The sequence below is a fragment of the Schistocerca piceifrons genome, chromosome 3 (assembly GCF_021461385.2).
Source record: "Schistocerca piceifrons isolate TAMUIC-IGC-003096 chromosome 3, iqSchPice1.1, whole genome shotgun sequence".
In the NCBI taxonomy this organism is placed as follows: domain Eukaryota; kingdom Metazoa; phylum Arthropoda; class Insecta; order Orthoptera; family Acrididae; genus Schistocerca; species Schistocerca piceifrons.
The window spans coordinates 106,820,848-106,838,742 of record NC_060140.1 but is presented as its reverse complement, the minus strand read 5'-3'; the positions used below and the strand labels follow the sequence as shown (position 1 = coordinate 106,838,742).

The following is a 17,895-nucleotide window of genomic DNA, read 5'->3' as shown; positions in this document are numbered from 1 at the left end:
ATGACTTTCTTAATCTATTACAGTTATCAGAATGGTGTACATGAAAACTGCAAAATGATGTAGCATTTCTTTGCAGTGATTTGTTAACTGACAAAGTATTGTTTAAAATTTATAGACAAATCAGTCTTCACAATATACACTAACAAGGGGAGGCCGCCAATTGTGAAATTCAGATTCGATTCATACTGCGCATAATAAAAGCTCATAGCCAGAGGTGTACTGTGGCAAAGCACCAAGATGCACTTCTCAGCCATTGTCGAGAAAATCGACAGTTAAAAGAAACCGTTGCGGTGAAATACTCTCTACGGTTAATGATTTTCTACAGCGTCGTGGCGCAGCGGTAAGAGCCGGAGTTCGTAATCCGAAGGTTGCTGGATCGAATCTCGTGCCATGCAATTTTTTTTATTATTTTTATATATATATATTTCACAAATGTTATTAATTGTCTTCATAAGGTTAACCACGAATAGTTAACGGAAGACGTAGAAACGATATTCCGAAACGAATACATATAGTGTAAGTCAAATTAGAATAGAGACCCCACGAACACAAACTTGGTGTGGCAGGTATGAAATATAAACTCCGTTACTCGCTCGTTATACTTGAAGGACAGATGTTGAATGGGAGAAAACGAGCCGCCGCATAACAGCGTAGTTGCCTGCTAACTAAGCAATTCATTAATAGTTTATATATAAATAAACACAGACACAAGCTTGTGTCTGTATATGTGTGGATGGATATGTGTGTGTCTGTGCGCGAGTGTATACCCGTCCTTTTTTCCCCCTAAGGTAAGTCTTTCCGCTCCCGGGATTGGAATGACTCCTTACCCTCTCCCTTAAAACCCACATTCTTTCGTCTTTCCCTCTCCTTCCCTCTTTCCTGATGAGGCAACAGTTTGTTGTGAAAGCTTGAATTTTGTGTGTATATTTGTGTTTGTTTGTGTGTCTGTCGACCTGCCAGCACTTTCATTTGGTAAGTCACATCATCTTTGTTTTACCAAACGAAAGCGCTGGCACGTCGATAGACACACAAACAAACACAAACATACACACAAAATTCAAGCTTTCGCAACAAACTGTTGCCTCATCAGGAAAGAGGGAAGGAGAGGGAAAGACGAAAGGATGTGGGTTTTAAGGGAGAGGGTAAGGAGTCATTTCAATCCCGGGAGCGGAAAGACTTACCTTAGGGGGAAAAAAGGACAGGTATACACTCGCACACACACTCATATCCATCCGCACATACACAGACATAAGCAGACATTTGTAAAGGCAATATATATATATATATTTGAATTACAAAAAACAAATACTAATAAAAAAAAAAAGGTTGAATGGCGCGAGATTCGATCCGGCGACCTTCAGATTACGAACCCGAGCGCTTACCGCTGCACCACGAGGCTGTAGAAAATTACTAATCTTAGAGAGTATTTCACCACAATGGTTTCTTTTAACTGTCGATTTTCTCGACAACGGCTGAGAAGTGCATCTTGGTGCTTTGCCACAGTACACCTCTGGCCATGAGCTTTTATTATGCGCAGTATGAATCGAATCTGAATTTCACAATTGGTGGCCTCTCCTTGTAAGTGTCAGTTGAAAATCCACTCTGGATGAGAGAAGTGGATGAACTGTGATCTTGATTTTTCAATGTGTGGTGTGTGATTTTCTAGAATTGCATTATTTGTTTCTGTTTCATTGCTGGCACTCTAAATAGCCACTATTAGCTTCACTTACTTATAGTTATGCTGCCACCATTATTGGAAGACACCCCACTGTGCATAAGGTACCGTACTGTATTTTGTACTAACATGACAAATGTCTGGGGCCACAAGGAAATGTGAACACTCCTGAAGACATGAAGTAGTGTAAAACACAGTCCTGTGCTGCAATAAGTCCAGACGAAATTCACCGTGAACATGCAATATTGTCAATCATGAATAGTGTTATAGTGCATATCAATGCTCGAAAGTCAATAGTTTCATACATCATTTTATTTAATATGACACTCACAGTAATAAACACAATACGTACCTGATTTGTGTTCACTCATATATGGTACAGTAAATCACACCTTTGTGGGCCCGCTTCTCCTGGTGTTGGCATTGTGATTTGCTGCACTTTTATCTTGTTATGATTTGACCATGTTTGACACACATTATATCATTGAAGTCTTCTCTGAACGTGATGTAACTGCATTAAAAAAAATCATTTTCATAATTTGGCTACTATAAACATTAAAAATATTTGAATTCTTCAGAAAAATTGCCACATTGTCCACTGTATCTTGGCATAAACTGCACCTCGATATTTTTACTCATTGTAGATACATTTTGGATGCCCTATCTTAGGCTGCCTCACCACATGTATCAGTAGGAGCTTCATGTCGTGGTGGTAATTATTCTCCATGTTGATGTCAAGAACAGAATAATTCTTACATCTTCAAACTAAAAATGTAGCAAACAAATTTGATGTATTGTCACTAAGTAATATCACCCAGAACTACAAATCAGCATGGGCATCCCATTAACAGATGAAGTTTCAATACTTATTACATATAGTTACAAGGAGCTCAATAATTCTGATGATGTCTTTTTGATAATCTAAAGAGCTAGTGGATTGTCTGGAAAAAAAATTACCAGTTTACACTGAAAAGGGTTTGGAATTAATTACAGGAAACACTATATTTATAAAACAGTTGAGAAACACTGCACTTGGCTAATCTTATTGCTTCAGAGCTCTTAATTTTAGCAAATGTAGTTTTCATGCAGGGATTTTGTGAAAATTAATTCGAACTGAAGGAAGAATGGAAAAGAAGGATGTATTGCACAGTTGCCTAACAGGAAATAAATATTTTCTTTCAGCACCAAGGCAGCTGAACAATGGGTGTCCACTAAAAAGTCTGGCTGCTTGTTGTCTAAGGGGGTGACCCCACAATGCTGCACTCTGTCACCAACTAACCAGGAAATTCCAGAATTCTATGTATTCACTAAAAATCACTGAAGTTTGGTGCCACTGCACGAGAATTCTGCCAAGTCTGAAACGTGCACATCAACAGAGAATTGTACCGAGTTCAACATTTCACTATTCCAGCCACCCAGTATGTTTCTCAGTAACTTCTACTGTACCTACCAATGCAAATAATGTACAAATGCATGCTTTCGCGGTGATATCTGTTAATAAAACATTCTCGGGTTTCAAGCCGCATCAAGTGGTTTACTGCCGACGAGCTTTCAGCAGAGATCTCCTCTGCCATTGTCAAGTGGATGAGTGACGTGTGGTTGTCATTGCCATACTTACATAGCTGCGCCGTCGCTTGTGATGTCACTGGTGCTCGGTCCCGCACCATAGATGGTAATGTTTTGGCTGCGCGACCGCGGGCGCGCTTCAACTCCCTCAACAGCGGATCCCATGCTGTACTCAGCTGCAATCCACCATCTCTATTGAAGGTGTTGTCAGAAATTCTAATCTCTAAGAATTCGTTTATCACACTCTCCCAGAAGCCATTAGTCCGTTTATAATAGACGTCTCATCGAATGCAATTTAGTGTCCGTTTTCCAGAGCATGGTTTCTTTATTCACTTGTGTCTCCATCACAAACTCCATTGATGTGCTGTCCCAGCTCTTTGATGACACCATCGTGGATTTATTTAAGCACACTATGACGATGTCATATTTTATACATGATGGAGAATATTTTAACCAAACTGAAGGTGTGGCGATGGGAGGTCCATTAGCTCCAGTAGTAGCCAACCTCTTTATGGAGCATTTCGAAGACATCGCCTTGGACACGGCTCCTGTAAAGCCGAGCTGCTTTTGTCGCTACATCGACGATACCTTCGTCATTTGCCCCATGGACAAGAAAAGTTGGAAGAGTTCCTGGAGCACCTCAACAGCATCCACGACCACATTGACTTCACAATGGAAGTAGAGAAGGAGGGTTTCCTGCCGTTCTTGGACATGCTTGTCCGCCATTAACCCAATGGGTCTCTAGGCCATAGCGTTTAGAACAAGCCCATCTTCACGGATCGGTATCTACATGCCACCAACTTCCATCACCCAACATAGAAACACTCAGTTCTGAGGACCTTAGTACATCAAGCTGAAACCGTCTCATATGCTGGTAACTTGCCGAGAGAATTGAGCCACTTACGCAAAGTTTTTAAGGAAAACGGTTGTAACAACAAACTGATCTCACAAGCAGTGTCATCCAAGGCTCAAAGGAAGAAAACCTCTGACGAAGCCACCAAGCAGATTGCATTGTTACCGTTTTGCGGTCCGAGAACAGGGAAGATTAGTCGGCTCCTGAAGAGGCAGAAAATAGACACAATCTTCAGGCCTCCGGCAAAGATTCGGCAACTAACGAAATCTGTGAAAGACGATGTAGGCCTCAGAACGCCAGGTATTTACAAGATACCGTGTGGATGTTGATAGTTCTATGTCGACCAGACTGTTCGCACTATTGAACAGCGCCGCACAGAACATGAAAGGCATTACTGCCTGCGCTATCCCGAAAAGTCAGCTGTAGCAGAACATACTCTGGAAAATGGACACTGAATTGCATTCGATGAGACATCTATTACTAAACGGACTAATGGCTTCTGGGATAGCGTGATAAACGAGTCCATAGAGATTAGAATTTCTGACAACACCTTCAATAGAGATGGTGGAGTGCAGCTGAGTACAGCGTGGGATCCGGGGTGTTGAGGGAGTTGAAGCGGGCCTGGCACTCGTGCAGTCAAAATATTTCCATACATGGTGCGGGACCGAGCACCAGTGACATCATGAGCAACGGCACGGCTATATAAGCACAGCAATGACAACCACACAACAGTTATCCACTTGACAATGGCAGAGGAGATCTCTGCCGAAAGTTCATGGACAGTAAACCACTTGACGCGGCTTGAAACCCGAGAATGTTTTATTGATGCAAATAATATGCAAATTCCATTCGAGTGACCCATGGTTCACACACTGTGTTCATTCTGACGTATCCCACTCTGCCCCCAAATCCCTTTCTTTGGCTAACTAAATACAGGGAAATGAAGTTAAAAACTCCATCTTGTAACCTACATTAAAACCATAATGCCATTTCCAAAGCCACATAAGCTGATACAGAACCTGGTGGTGTTTACATTTATTGCTTGGATTCAGTAATCATTTATTAAATTTCTCTTATGATAAGTTACTATTATTTGATTACATTAAAATACATCATCAAAACTAAGCATGAGCCTATTCATATCCAAAGGAATTTTTCCTGCTTTTGCCAACGATGATGACGATTTGTCACCAAATTTAAACTGAATGTTCACATTAGTTGTATCCAAGACTTGAAATTTAATTAATCCTAGGAAATAGGTTTCACTCAGTTTCTTGATAGATAAACAACATTGACTTTTACTATTGTCTATGGCATTATGTAATTTCCAGTTGTGATTTGTAGTTAGTTTACTCCAAATTCTGTTATGTAGCTCTAATTACAATTACATCCACTAAATTTTAGAATTTTGTCATTTGTTGTCACATGAAGTGTGTCGTCAGATTATGTCTTGGCTGCAGCTGTGATATTTTTTGGGTTCTGTATCTCAGTTCATAAAAACAGAACCCTTATAGGATCACTGTGTTGTCTGTCCGTGCATCTGCCTGTCCTTCCATCCTATGTTAAAAACCTATTTTTGTATCAGGAATGAGTTGATGTATCAAGTAGAAATTTATGTCACATACTAAGATCTGTAGTCCCTTGGTGGTGTAAAAAATTTAAGCCTCTAAGTCTACGCAATCGAAACATAGGACCATTTATGTCACATATTTTGATGCTCACAAACTCACTCATCAAAATGCATGGGCACTTCCCATTGAGCTAAAGTCATGAAATTTGACAAAAAGCTAGGTTTTGTGGTACAACTAAAGGAAGAACTCCAAAAATTGTTAATTTGTAATGATATCACAGGAATAAAAATTTGTCATTTTAATTGACAGTCTTTTCCGCCCATCTATTAGTTAAGACACCTTTGTTTAGGGAATGGGAGTATGTATCAAGGTGACACTTCATGTCTCACACTGAGGTCTTTTGGTGGTGTAATAAATCTAAGCTTCTAAGTCATTGCAGTCAAAAGATATGACCACATATGTCAGGTATTTTCGTACATGCAAACTCACTCATCAAAACCTTTACGGTACTTTACACTTGCCTAGAATACTGAAATTTGGCAAGAAGCATGGATTCACAGTACAAGTACATAAGAAAGTTGGAAAATTGTGGATTTGGTGTTACACCACAAAAAAAAAAATTGTCATTTGTTATCCAGCTATCCATCTGCCGTCTGTCTGTTAATACCCCTGTTAGAATTTATGTCACATACGAAGGTTTATGGCCCCTTGGCGGTAGCTTCTGAGTCAATGTAATATGTAGATAGAGCCATTTATATCAAACAATTTGATACTTGAAAACTGACTCGTTACAATCCATAGGGTACTTCTCATTGACCTTGAATCATGCAGTTTGGTGAGAAGCAAAGTATTGCAGTACAAGTAAAGAAAAAAATGGGAAAAATTTTAATTTGTACTTATCAAACAATGGAAAATCCAGGATGGATGTGACTGCAGTTTGTGTGTGTGTGTGTGTGTGTGTGTGTGTGTGTGTGTGTGTGTGTGTGTGTATTTTTGACGAAGGCCTTATGGGCCGAAAGCTTTGTTTGCGACAGTCTTTTTGTTGTGCCTATCTGCTACTCAGCATCTCCGCCATATGGTGAGTGGCAACATTCCTTTTCATAATTTGTAATTATATCACATGAAAAAATGTTTCTTTTGTCGTTTATTATCTGAGTTCAAAATTAAAATTAAAACATTCTTGAAAATCTTGGAATTCCCAGGGCTGATATTTTGCCAGTGTCAATGTTGACAAGAGGCAAAAAATTCTTGTACGATCATGGATGAACTGTCCTTACATATAATTAAGTTTGTACAGAATCCTGAGTGGGCGAGTCCTACTCGCTCCTGGCCAATTTTTATTTTCTGTGAAAGTTATTAGTATTCAAAGTAAATGTTAAAACACAGTACGTCTGCCATTGGTCAAGCCCACCTATCACTAATTCTGGTTGCACAGCATTGTGTTGTGACTCATTTTTTTTATCGAGTGAGAAGTGCTTTTGTTTTAGACAATTTGTATGTCTTTCTGAGTCGAGCAGTGTTTTCGAGTATCAAATACTATCTATAGTGGTGAAAGTATAACAGCTCTGTATTGATAGGATATTGAAATGCTGTCTGGCATCACCAAGCAACAGCTATCAGGAACAGTCTTGAATGGCAAACTCCTAGCAATTCCACCGTATGCATTGGCCAAGGACATACTTTGTCTCTGCTGGCCCACATGCTCAGTGTCCTTGGTCAGCAACATTGCTGTCACTTTGCTGGGCTAGTAAGCTACATCTGGTGCTGCGCAGGCTCACCTATCACTAATTCTGGATGCACAGCATTATGTTATGTCAGGGTATGGTAAAGACTGCAAATGACCAATTGCAGAAAAATGCTGAATTTATGTTAATGTTTACTTTGCCACTGTTTCCTGAACGTATTAATGTAAATTTTCTCATAAGGTGAAGTCGTACAGCTCCAACTTAATGGGTACCACAAGTATCAGAGCTGTGAACATACTGCAATGTCATATAAGGGAGAGTCAGTCAGAGGACAATGTGGCAAAGTTGGACATGAAATAGAAATATAATATTTGCATATGTTTGTGTTAACTTTTATGGTAGTTATCAAGTCTGGAAATAGACTGTGTAATAATTAGAAAGAGAGGGGGCTACTCAACATATGCTATGAGGCAGATGGTATACTCTGAAACAAAAAAATTGTGTGAGGCTGAGAAATCACTAACTTTTAAATTTTCATTTGCTCTTATGTGACAAACAAATGTTCAAGAGAGAGGTTTTTCAACTCAAATTCTGTCATATAAAGCCCTCAGCGTCACATGTACCTGCAAGTGTGTGTGTTTTCACGTATATGTCATAAATACTTGGATAGAAAAGAAGACCATCAAATAAAGCCTCTCTACTAAACAGGCTTTCAGATTGAAGCATTAATGTGTGCAGGACCTATGTGAAACAATTTTGATACTGTCAAAATCTCCTTAAATTTGTTTAAAAGGAACATATTGTAAACATTCTAAAATGCCTGTGCTTACTCCACCATTAAGATTAAACTGTTTGGACACAACTTAAGTTGGAGTTGGGGTCTGTGAAAAACTCGTGTAACTCTCCTAAATTGTTCCCTTCTGCATATAATCTGGTATCTGCTGCCTGACTGCGTGTGCCATTTCTGGTTACATCACCCCCAACCACAAGAACATATCAATGCCAAAGCTCTCCCTAAAGCGAGATGACAGCCTCCAAATTGTTACACATACAGTTTTATCTATATTCATACTTTGCAAGCCATCTTACAATGGTGTCTCACACAGGATACATAGGGTATCAATGTTATATACTCCCACAACCCTCTGCCCCCATGCCTATTGTTTCATTTGCAAATCAAATGTTAAATGGGAAAAAATAAACTTTGCATAAATTCAAATTATCTATTTTTATCATCATGATCATTTTGTTTTATACTAGGGATACTGAGAAATGCCTTTTTAAAGTTGCATGGGAAATAATGGGGAACGTGAACAGTTGCTACACTGACTCATGCAGTTCATCAGTGGGCTTGTGATAGCAAAAAAGCCACTCCGCTCCTTATTTACCTAAAGATGCTGATAAAACAAGTGTTGCGACTGAAAATCCTACAAGATGTGAAATCCATATAATATGGCATTTAGTGGCAATAAAGTTCATTGTTACTGACATTCTTCACGAGTTTTGTGTTGTATATAGACCACGTGTGATTAGTGAGTACAGTGTGATCAGTGGTGGTGTTTGTTTAAAAGTGGGAGGACGAATGTTCATTATGATGACAGAAGTGACTGTCCGTATGTAGTTCTGTAATGAACTATTTCAGAAAACTAATGAAAACCAGCATTTGGTGAGATCCCAATTTCTAGACAATTTCTCACAGATGTCTCGGAGTGATCATGACTAAACAGTTGGGATATAACAAGTTTGGTGCTCATTAGATCCGAAAGCCCCTTTCTGAGAAACTCAATATTAAATGAATGACAGCTTTTACAGACTTACTTTTTGTTATGATGCAGTTATGGCTACTGAATAGAATCTTGATTGGTGTTAACACAGAGATGAAACAGCAGTCATTGGTGAGGGTTGAAACCACCTTGAAAAATCAACACCCTCTGTCAGTTAGAAAGGTTATGACCATTTTCATTAGGGACACCAAAGGAATTTTGTTTGTAGCTTTTACAAAACTGAAGGATGATTAATTCTGAATCCTACTGTGAGACATTAAGAAAATTGAAAAAAATAAGATGAGGCATTTAGAACAAGTGACTCTTGACCATTGGTGTTGTGTTCTTGCATGACAATGCATGGCCACACTGTGCCCCTAATCACAAACATTGTTCAACATTTCAAATGGGAAGTTTTTGAAATCCTGTCCTACCACTGAGCATTGGCTCCCCAAACGATTTCTACCTCTTCATCCACATGAAAAGTGGATTGGTTCGCAATGCTTGCAGGTTGATAAGGAAGTTCAGGATGCTGTCACAGGGTGGCTACAATCTCGGGTACAGAATTTAATGTAGAGGGAATTGGTCAGCGTATTAAGATATATGATAAAGGCCTGAATATGAGCAGTGATTGTGTAGAAAAGTAATACAAAAGTGTAGTTTTAAGATTTTTCTCATAAGTTTTCCTTGTGGGTTCCAATTTTCACCTTGTAGCCAAATGGAGATTACTTTCTGGGTAGCACTCATATGTGCGGGAAAGTAATACATTGCTTGACATTTTTTGTGATATGTACTCTCAGAATTCCAATAGTAATTTTTCAGACTTTTAATAGTAACTTCTGTCTGGTCCACAACTCCTTTTTCATAACCTGCTGCTAAAGTTGGCCAAAAATCTCTGGAACACTCATGCTGAGCAGACAGACCTGGTATGAAACAGACCTTTTCTTTGGATCTTCTCCTTAATCCTGTTGGGCAAGGGTCCTGGAGTGACAGACAATAAACAACAGTCGATTGAACAAAATGTACTTTCTTAATGTACAAATTATATATTTTATGACTCTTTGTGTAGATGTTTTCTGGCATCTGCTGTTCCTACAATTAGTTTTCTGTGGTTATTCTTCCCCATTCACCTCAGACACATAGCCCTATGTTCTTTTTATCAACGACATTGAAGCACATAATGTGGCATGGGTATACGCCAATTTATTTATGGAATTGATGCCGATTTTCTGACAATTTCATGGTGTCTCAGAAAGTATAGTTCTTTCTTGCCCCCCTACATGACTACTCTTCAATTGATACTCGAGTGCCTGGCAGAGGGTTCATCAAACCGCTGACATGCTGTTTGGCTGCTGTTCCACTCTTGAGCAGCACTTGGGAAAAATGATATCTTAAATCCTTCCATATGAACTCTGATTTCTTTTATTTTATTACAATACCTTCATAACTATCTTCTGTTTCCCTGCCTTTGTAAATTCTGTTCAGTGAGAAGTTAAATCATTATATTCATTTCAACCCCCCCCCCCCCCTCCCCGCCTCCCTGAAAGAAAAAAAAAATTAAATTACCAAAAAGAATACTCATCAGAACCATTTATTATTCAGACATCAAGGAGGCATCTAGGCCGAAACAGGTCATGTCAAATACGTGGTTCTCCATGTTGCTGATGCTGGAGATAAAAAGTTCTTTAGGCAGTTAGAGAGGCAGCCTATCAGTTTATGAATTGGCAAATGTTGGTCTGCAAGTAGGATCTCGCATGTGACTGTTCAACAGTTGAAACATTGATCAGTTACAGAGAATATAACAGTCTTTTGAGACCAAAGACCAATCTAATCCTCTACGTTTTTGAGTCATTATAATATTTTAAATGGCTCTCCAACTACATTCCATCATATATGAATTGAAGACTAACTCAGCTGCTCTTGGCTTTTCTTTAATGTATCCTCAAGATCATACAGAAAAGTGAGTTTACTGTCTCCTACCCTACTCACAATTGCATGAAATCTTGAGAATATTGCAACATAGAAGATAAACTTGGCACCTTATCTTTTGTCTCCCGGTGTGTTCCTCTAGATTTTGAAACATTTATTAGAAGATAAATGGGTCCATAACATAATAAACCGTTCTTATATGATATGTGTGTGCTCTGATTTGGGGGAATTAAAATGCAAGCTAAGCTGCTGTATTCCTTCTTATTTGCTTGTCTTCTATGCTCCATCTGTACTGTAAGTGAATTGCTTTCCTCATACATTGTTTGTCTTTCGCCTAGGATATTGTGTTGTTATTAATTTTTAAACTTCAAAATTTTAGAATGTTGAGGCATAAGTTCTTTCACCGAGCCAAGAAGATCCCAGTAAGTGAACAAGAACTGAAAGCAAAATTGAAAAAAAAGGACAAAGATCGTAAGAAAGATGGTGATGATAAGCGTAAAAAGGATGATGAAAAATGTGAGGATGCTGAAAGTAGTCATGCTGAAGGAGAAAAAAGGGATGAAAAGTCTGCTTCTCAGGTAACATCTCCGGTTATTTTAAATCTTACATGCTAATGATATGAGCAGAAATTTATGATTTAGTAACAACAACATTACTCATACAGAGAAAACATACCAGTTTCACCTGTAAGGAAAAGCCTCTCATGATGAGTTATTGTACACTACTTATAAAAAGAAAAAGAAAACTTTATTGTCTTGTATTTGGAAACACTGGTGTTAGACATATCTGAAAGCTAAAAACTTAGGTAGCCCCCAAAATTGTGGATTAAGGAGACATGGATGTGAACGAATCCATTTTATGTTATGTTTCACATTTACATCTACATATGTACTGTGCAAGCCACCATGCTGTTTATGCCAGAACATACCTTGTACCAATGCTAGTCATTCCATTTAATGTTCCACTCATAAGTGAACCAACAAAAAAACGCTGTCTATATGCTTGCACATGAGCCTTTATCTTTGCAGTCCTTAGGCAAGATGTGTGTTGCTGGCAATAGCATTGTTCTGTAGTCGGTTGCAAATGCCAGTTCTGTAAACTTTCTCAATAAAATTTAGCCAAAAGAATATCTTCTTACCTCCAAGGATTTGTGTTCACAGGACATTTTCTTAAGACTCACATGTTGTTGGTATGTACCAGTGTTCACACAAGTGCTCTGTATGTGGTCTCTTTTATAGATAAACAGAAGTCAACCATTCGCCTTCCCTACAACTGAACTTAAGTACTTGCTCCACTTTATGTGGCTTTACAAAATTACACCTAGATGCACCAATATGACTGTATCAAGTAGCATGACACTGATATCATATTTGAACATCATAAACAAGCAGTGGTTAGCATACTGGACTCACATTCGGGAGGACAGTGGTTTAAACCTGCATCTGGTGATCCTGATTTGGGTTTTCCACAATTTCCCTAAACCACTTAAGGCAAATGCCAGGATGGTTCCTTCAAAGGGGGACAGCTGCTTCCCTTCTCCATCCTTCCCGAATCTGAGCGTGTGTTCTGCCTCTGATGACTTTGATGCCAACAGAACATTAAACACTAATATCCTCCTCCTTGTCCTCTTTGAACCTTAAAGGATTGTTTTTTTATTTTTTCTTCTTACCGATGTCAATTAATTTTAATTTTTTGACATTTAGAGCAAGCTGCCATTCATCAAACCAATTCCAAATTCAGTCCAAGTCATGCTTTATTCTCTTTTAATCACTCAAAGACGATACTATTCTTCTCTATAGCTTCATCAGCAGATCACAAATTGTGCTCAAACTATCCATCAGATCATTAATATTCAGGGTTAAGCAAACTTCGTGCACTCGGGCTTCACAGCGCAACTTCTCATATGCCACCTATAAAAAAATGTCTCTCACAAAATTTCGTCCAGTGAGTACATCCGGTAGAAAAAGGACGTTAAAGAGTGGCAGTCTGGCAACATTGTAACCACCTCTGTCAGCACATATTAGTTGTGCTGTACAGTTGGTGCAGTGGGTAGAGTTTTGGGTTAGCATGCAGGAGGTCAATGGCTCGATCCTGGGTTGAGACATATGTTTTTTACTTTGTAAATGTAGTCCAGGTGGTACGGTATCTGGCACCGTAATTGTCAACAGCGATTGCAGCGTGTCCTTTAGAAAACATTTGCTCTTACACTCTACAATCGTAGAAATGGAAGATTAGTCACCTTTGAAAGAAGCCCTTTCCATGTAGTGGGCATGAATTTATTTGCACCACTTCATCTACTAGTTGCGAAACCTGTTTTCTTTGTACCCTCCTCCAATTGTCCCATATAGAGTAGTACCAAATATTATTCTTGACTCGTTCAGGACCATTACATTTTGTTAAGACCTTACATTACCAGTAGGATTGGCAATGCGTTTTGTAAATAATGTCCAAACTCGGTTACTATTTGTATGTGTTGTCACCATGGTTCCACTAATTATGCCTTTCAACATTGAGGCTGGTAACCACATGCTGTTTAATATGTATCTCAATGCATTATTATTATTATTATTATTATTATTATTATTATTATTTCAATATGAGTTCGGAAGCATCACGTCTATTGCTGTTAGGGAAACAGTGTAATTCGAAACCGAACATTTCACAATGAGCAATGTCATGATGAATCATGCAGAACAATATGTGTCAGAGGGGTAATGCGCGTTAGGTGGAACAGTGCACAGGACTGACGGCGTGTTTATACTTGTATGCGCTGTCCACCAGACAGGGACTAGTTGTGAGCGGAGTAATGCACCCGTGACGGACTCCAATGTACATGCATACATGTATCAATTTTTTTCCTTGCAAACCTCTAAACCAGTGTGACAGATGCATGGCATACACAAATGGTGAGTATGTGGATATGGTTCTGGTCTCTTGGTGCATCTGATAACTGGGCTGGTGTTGCCGCTCGTGAATATACTGCTAGATATCCTCATCCTGCAATCCAGATAAAAATGCGTTTAGTCGTCTGGAGCTGCACATTTGGGAGTCAGGTTCTCTCCTTCCACCATCGCGTGACGGAGGTCGTCCATGGACTCGCCATACTTCAGTCACTGAGGAAGCTATTCTGGAGGTCATACACCAAGAACCTCAGCAAAGTACACGTAGCATAACAATTCAGCTGCATGTTTCGCAATGCATGGTCGTTAACGTACTGCACAAGCATGGGCTGCACCCCTATTATTATGCTTTCACACAACATCTGCATCCTGCAGATCACCGTTTAGCAGATGCAATGGATCCAACAACAACAGGAAGCCAACAATGACTTCGTGAACACTGTTATATGGTTGGATGAAGCAACATTCACTCATGACAGTGTCTTCAATATGCAGAATACCCACTATTGGTGTGAGGTTAACCCTCACATCACCCACGACCTAGGATATCAAGTTCGCTTTGGTATAAACGTCTGGGCTAGAATATAGGGGGACAGGTGTTTGGACCCCTACATGTTGCCTTACCGGTTGACTACACGAAGGTATCATGCATCCCTCTCAAACTATCTGCCTGATGCCCTGGAAGATGTTCTACTACATGTTCAGCAGAGGATATGGTTCCAACATGATGGTGCACCTCCACACTCTGGAATTAATGTGCGACAGTATTAGGACAGAAAATTTCCAGCGTAATGGCTGGGGCATGGAGGTCCAGTTGTATGACCATCTCGTTCACAGGACCTAAATGAACTCGATTTCTTCCTGTGGCGACACCTGAAGGAGCACGTGTACTCTACTCCACCGGCAATTGTGAAAGAATTGGTAGCGCGTGTTCATGCTGCTCTTGTTGCTGTGGACACAGCTGTGCTGCATATGGTCCAGTGCTGTATGATCCGGCGGGTAGCACAATGGTTGGGCGTGCAGGGAGGTCACTTTGGGGATCTGTTGCTCTGAGGGCAACATATTCTGTTGTGAAGGTCATGTGGCTATTAGTATGAACATTATTATTGCCACTGGTTGCTAATGCGCTACATCTGAGTGGTACTGTACTGTAGTATGACAAGTAGATGTGTTATTTTAACTGTCCTATCATCTTTAGCATCTCGAAATTGATACTGTTTTTGTAGTTATTCTGTCCTATGACATGTCATTTGTTTCAACTGTCTGTTTCTTATTTGTCTGACCACATATTTGTTCAGCATTACAAAATGTTGTAAATTTAAGATACATGTGACCTAAGAAATGTCAGAATGAGATGTTTTTATGAACTGTCAGAATGAAATTAGCAAATAAAAAAAAAGAATGCTCCCCAACCCAGGATAGAACCCTTGATCTCCTGCTTGCTAACCCAAAACTCTATCCACTGCACCAACTGTACAGCATGACTAATATATGCCGACAGAGGTAGTTACCATAAACATGATTACAGTGTTGCCAGATTGCCACTCTTTAACGTCCTTTTTTCTGCTGGATGTACTCATTAGATGAAATTTTGCGAGAGACGTTTTTTTTTTTATCACTGGCATGTGAGGAGCTGCACTGCAAAGCCCAAGTGTGTGAATCTCACTTCACCCTGTATGTAGAGAACAAGAGTATTTCTATCCCACTTCCCTGGGGCATGCCTGATGATACCATTGTCTTCTGTAACACTCGCTGTCCAGGACATGCCCTGTGTTCTACTACTTAAAAAAACCTTCCAGCTGCTCACATATCTGAAAACCAATTCTGTGTGCTGTGACCTTGATTAATAGTTTGCACTGTGACACTGTGTCAAATGCTTTCTGGAAGCCTAGGAACACGGAATCTGCCTGTTGCCCTTCATCCATGGTTCACAGGATATCTTGCAAGAAAGGGGCAAGTTGAGTTTCACACAAGCAGTGATTTCGAAGTGCGTGTTGATTTGTGGTTAGAGTCTGTTATTTCTCAAGGGAATTTATTGTATTTGGATTGAGAATATACTCAAGAATTCTGGAGTAAACTGACATTAAGGATATTGATCTGTTACTTTGTGGTTCCATCATTTTACCCTTCATGTATTCGGAAGTCACCTGTAATTCTTTCCAGTTGCTTGAGACTTCCTGCTGGTTGAGAGAGTCACAATACGTTCCATCTAAATATGGGCCCAGTGCCAAAGAGTTCTCTGTTTCCATCTGAACTTGGCAACTTTCCTGTTTTCAACTTTTTTAGCTGCTTTCCATTGGCAGGAATGCCTTTTGCTATGTTCTCCGTAAGAGAGTTTGTGTGGTGGTCAAATCTGGGTTTATCTTTACAATCCTTCTGCATTAATTATATTTAAAATGCAAAAATTAAAATTTTTGCTTTCTTGTTGCTGTCTTCCATTGTCACGTCACACAGGTCGATGACTCACTGTATAGAAGCCTTCGACCCATTAAGGGATTTTACATAGGACCAGAATTTTCTTCGGTTCTCAGCAAGATCATTCGCTAAGATGCCACTGTGGAAGTTGTTGTATGCTTTGTGAAATTGTCCTGTTTATACATGCATGAGTTTCAACTAACTTTTACGTGTTGACATCTCTGCATTCTTTTATGATCTGGAACGGCAACAATCTATTTTGTAAGCATTTTCCAAATGTTGTTGTTAAACCATGGCAGGACTTTTCCATCCATAATCCACTTGCTCAGCATGTGTGATTTAGAATTAGTTTTAACTTTGACCATAATTCTACTATGTCCATCATATTGGAACTAAGTGACATCCATTCATTGTCTAGATAGAATGCTAACAACTGTTTATTTGCTCTTTGCAGCTTAAAAATTGTCCTAGCAACTAGACAGTTTCATCATCAGGGAGAGTCCGCAATCCTTATTTAATTACAAAACTGCCTGACTTCAGTCTATAGATCACTTCTCTTTATTTTCAAATAACCGGTTTCAGACCAGTTGCCCATCTTCATATTGTTTGTTACCGTCACAGAGTAACTTTTGAGAGTTCCATATTGACAAACTACTCCGTAACTGTAACAAATGATCTAAAGATGTGCAACTGGCCTGAAATCAGTTGTTTGAATGTAAAGAGAAGTGACCTGCAGTATAAAATTGAGCAGTTTTGTAAGGTCAACCATTTTTGTAGTTATGAGGGCTGAAATATTTCACTTATGTGTGGTTTGTTGCACTAGTTATTCAAAACAGTTTTTTGGAAAAAACATTCAGAACTTCTTTGTAAGACTATTTGTTTATTTATTTATTTATTTCATGTACCATAGATCCAGTTAGTGAGTCAACCACAAGGATATGGAACGTATCAAATTGTACAGGTTTCAGTTTAAACTTACAATAAATACAAGGGCAATTCAATGCGAAATTGTACATAGTTTAAGTAAGACATACTATAAATACAGTAATAGATACAATGTCAGCTAGATAACATAACGACCATTTAACAGAAAAAGAAAGAAGTGCCTGCAAGAGTGTCTGTGATGGACCCCACACATTGTTCTGATTGCTTTTTTTTAGACGGTGAAAACTTTTTTTGCAAGTGGTTGGTTCCCCCAGAATATGATAGCATATGACATCAGTGGGTGGAAGTAGGCAACCATAATGGCGTCAACTTCAGTCACTGAAGAAATTACCCGTAATGCAAATGTCGCCGAGCTAAGTTTTTTACATAGATGAAGAATGTGAACTGACCAATTACATTTGCTGTCTATATAAGCACCCAGGAATTTTGTATCTTCAACTTTCTATATTGGTTGATCTCTGCATTTTATGTTAATTTCATCGAGATTACTTTGTGATGTATGGAACCTCATATAATGAGTTTTATTTCCATTGAGTGAGAGACTATTTGAGGAGAACCAATTTAAGATGTCATTAAAAACAGTATTTGCAGTT

The 17,895-nt window shown here is 39.1% G+C and overlaps 1 protein-coding gene across 1 annotated transcript in view; it reads left to right on the top strand.

Annotated features, from left to right (window-relative positions):
- Positions 1 to 17,895, top strand: part of LOC124787810 (translocation protein SEC62) — a 99,437-nt gene that overhangs the window by 49,455 nt on the left and 32,087 nt on the right. The window contains exon 4 of the mRNA XM_047254737.1: positions 11,422 to 11,620. Within this exon, the coding sequence (XP_047110693.1) occupies positions 11,422 to 11,620 (199 nt within the window). The remainder of the gene's footprint in view (positions 1 to 11,421; positions 11,621 to 17,895) is intronic.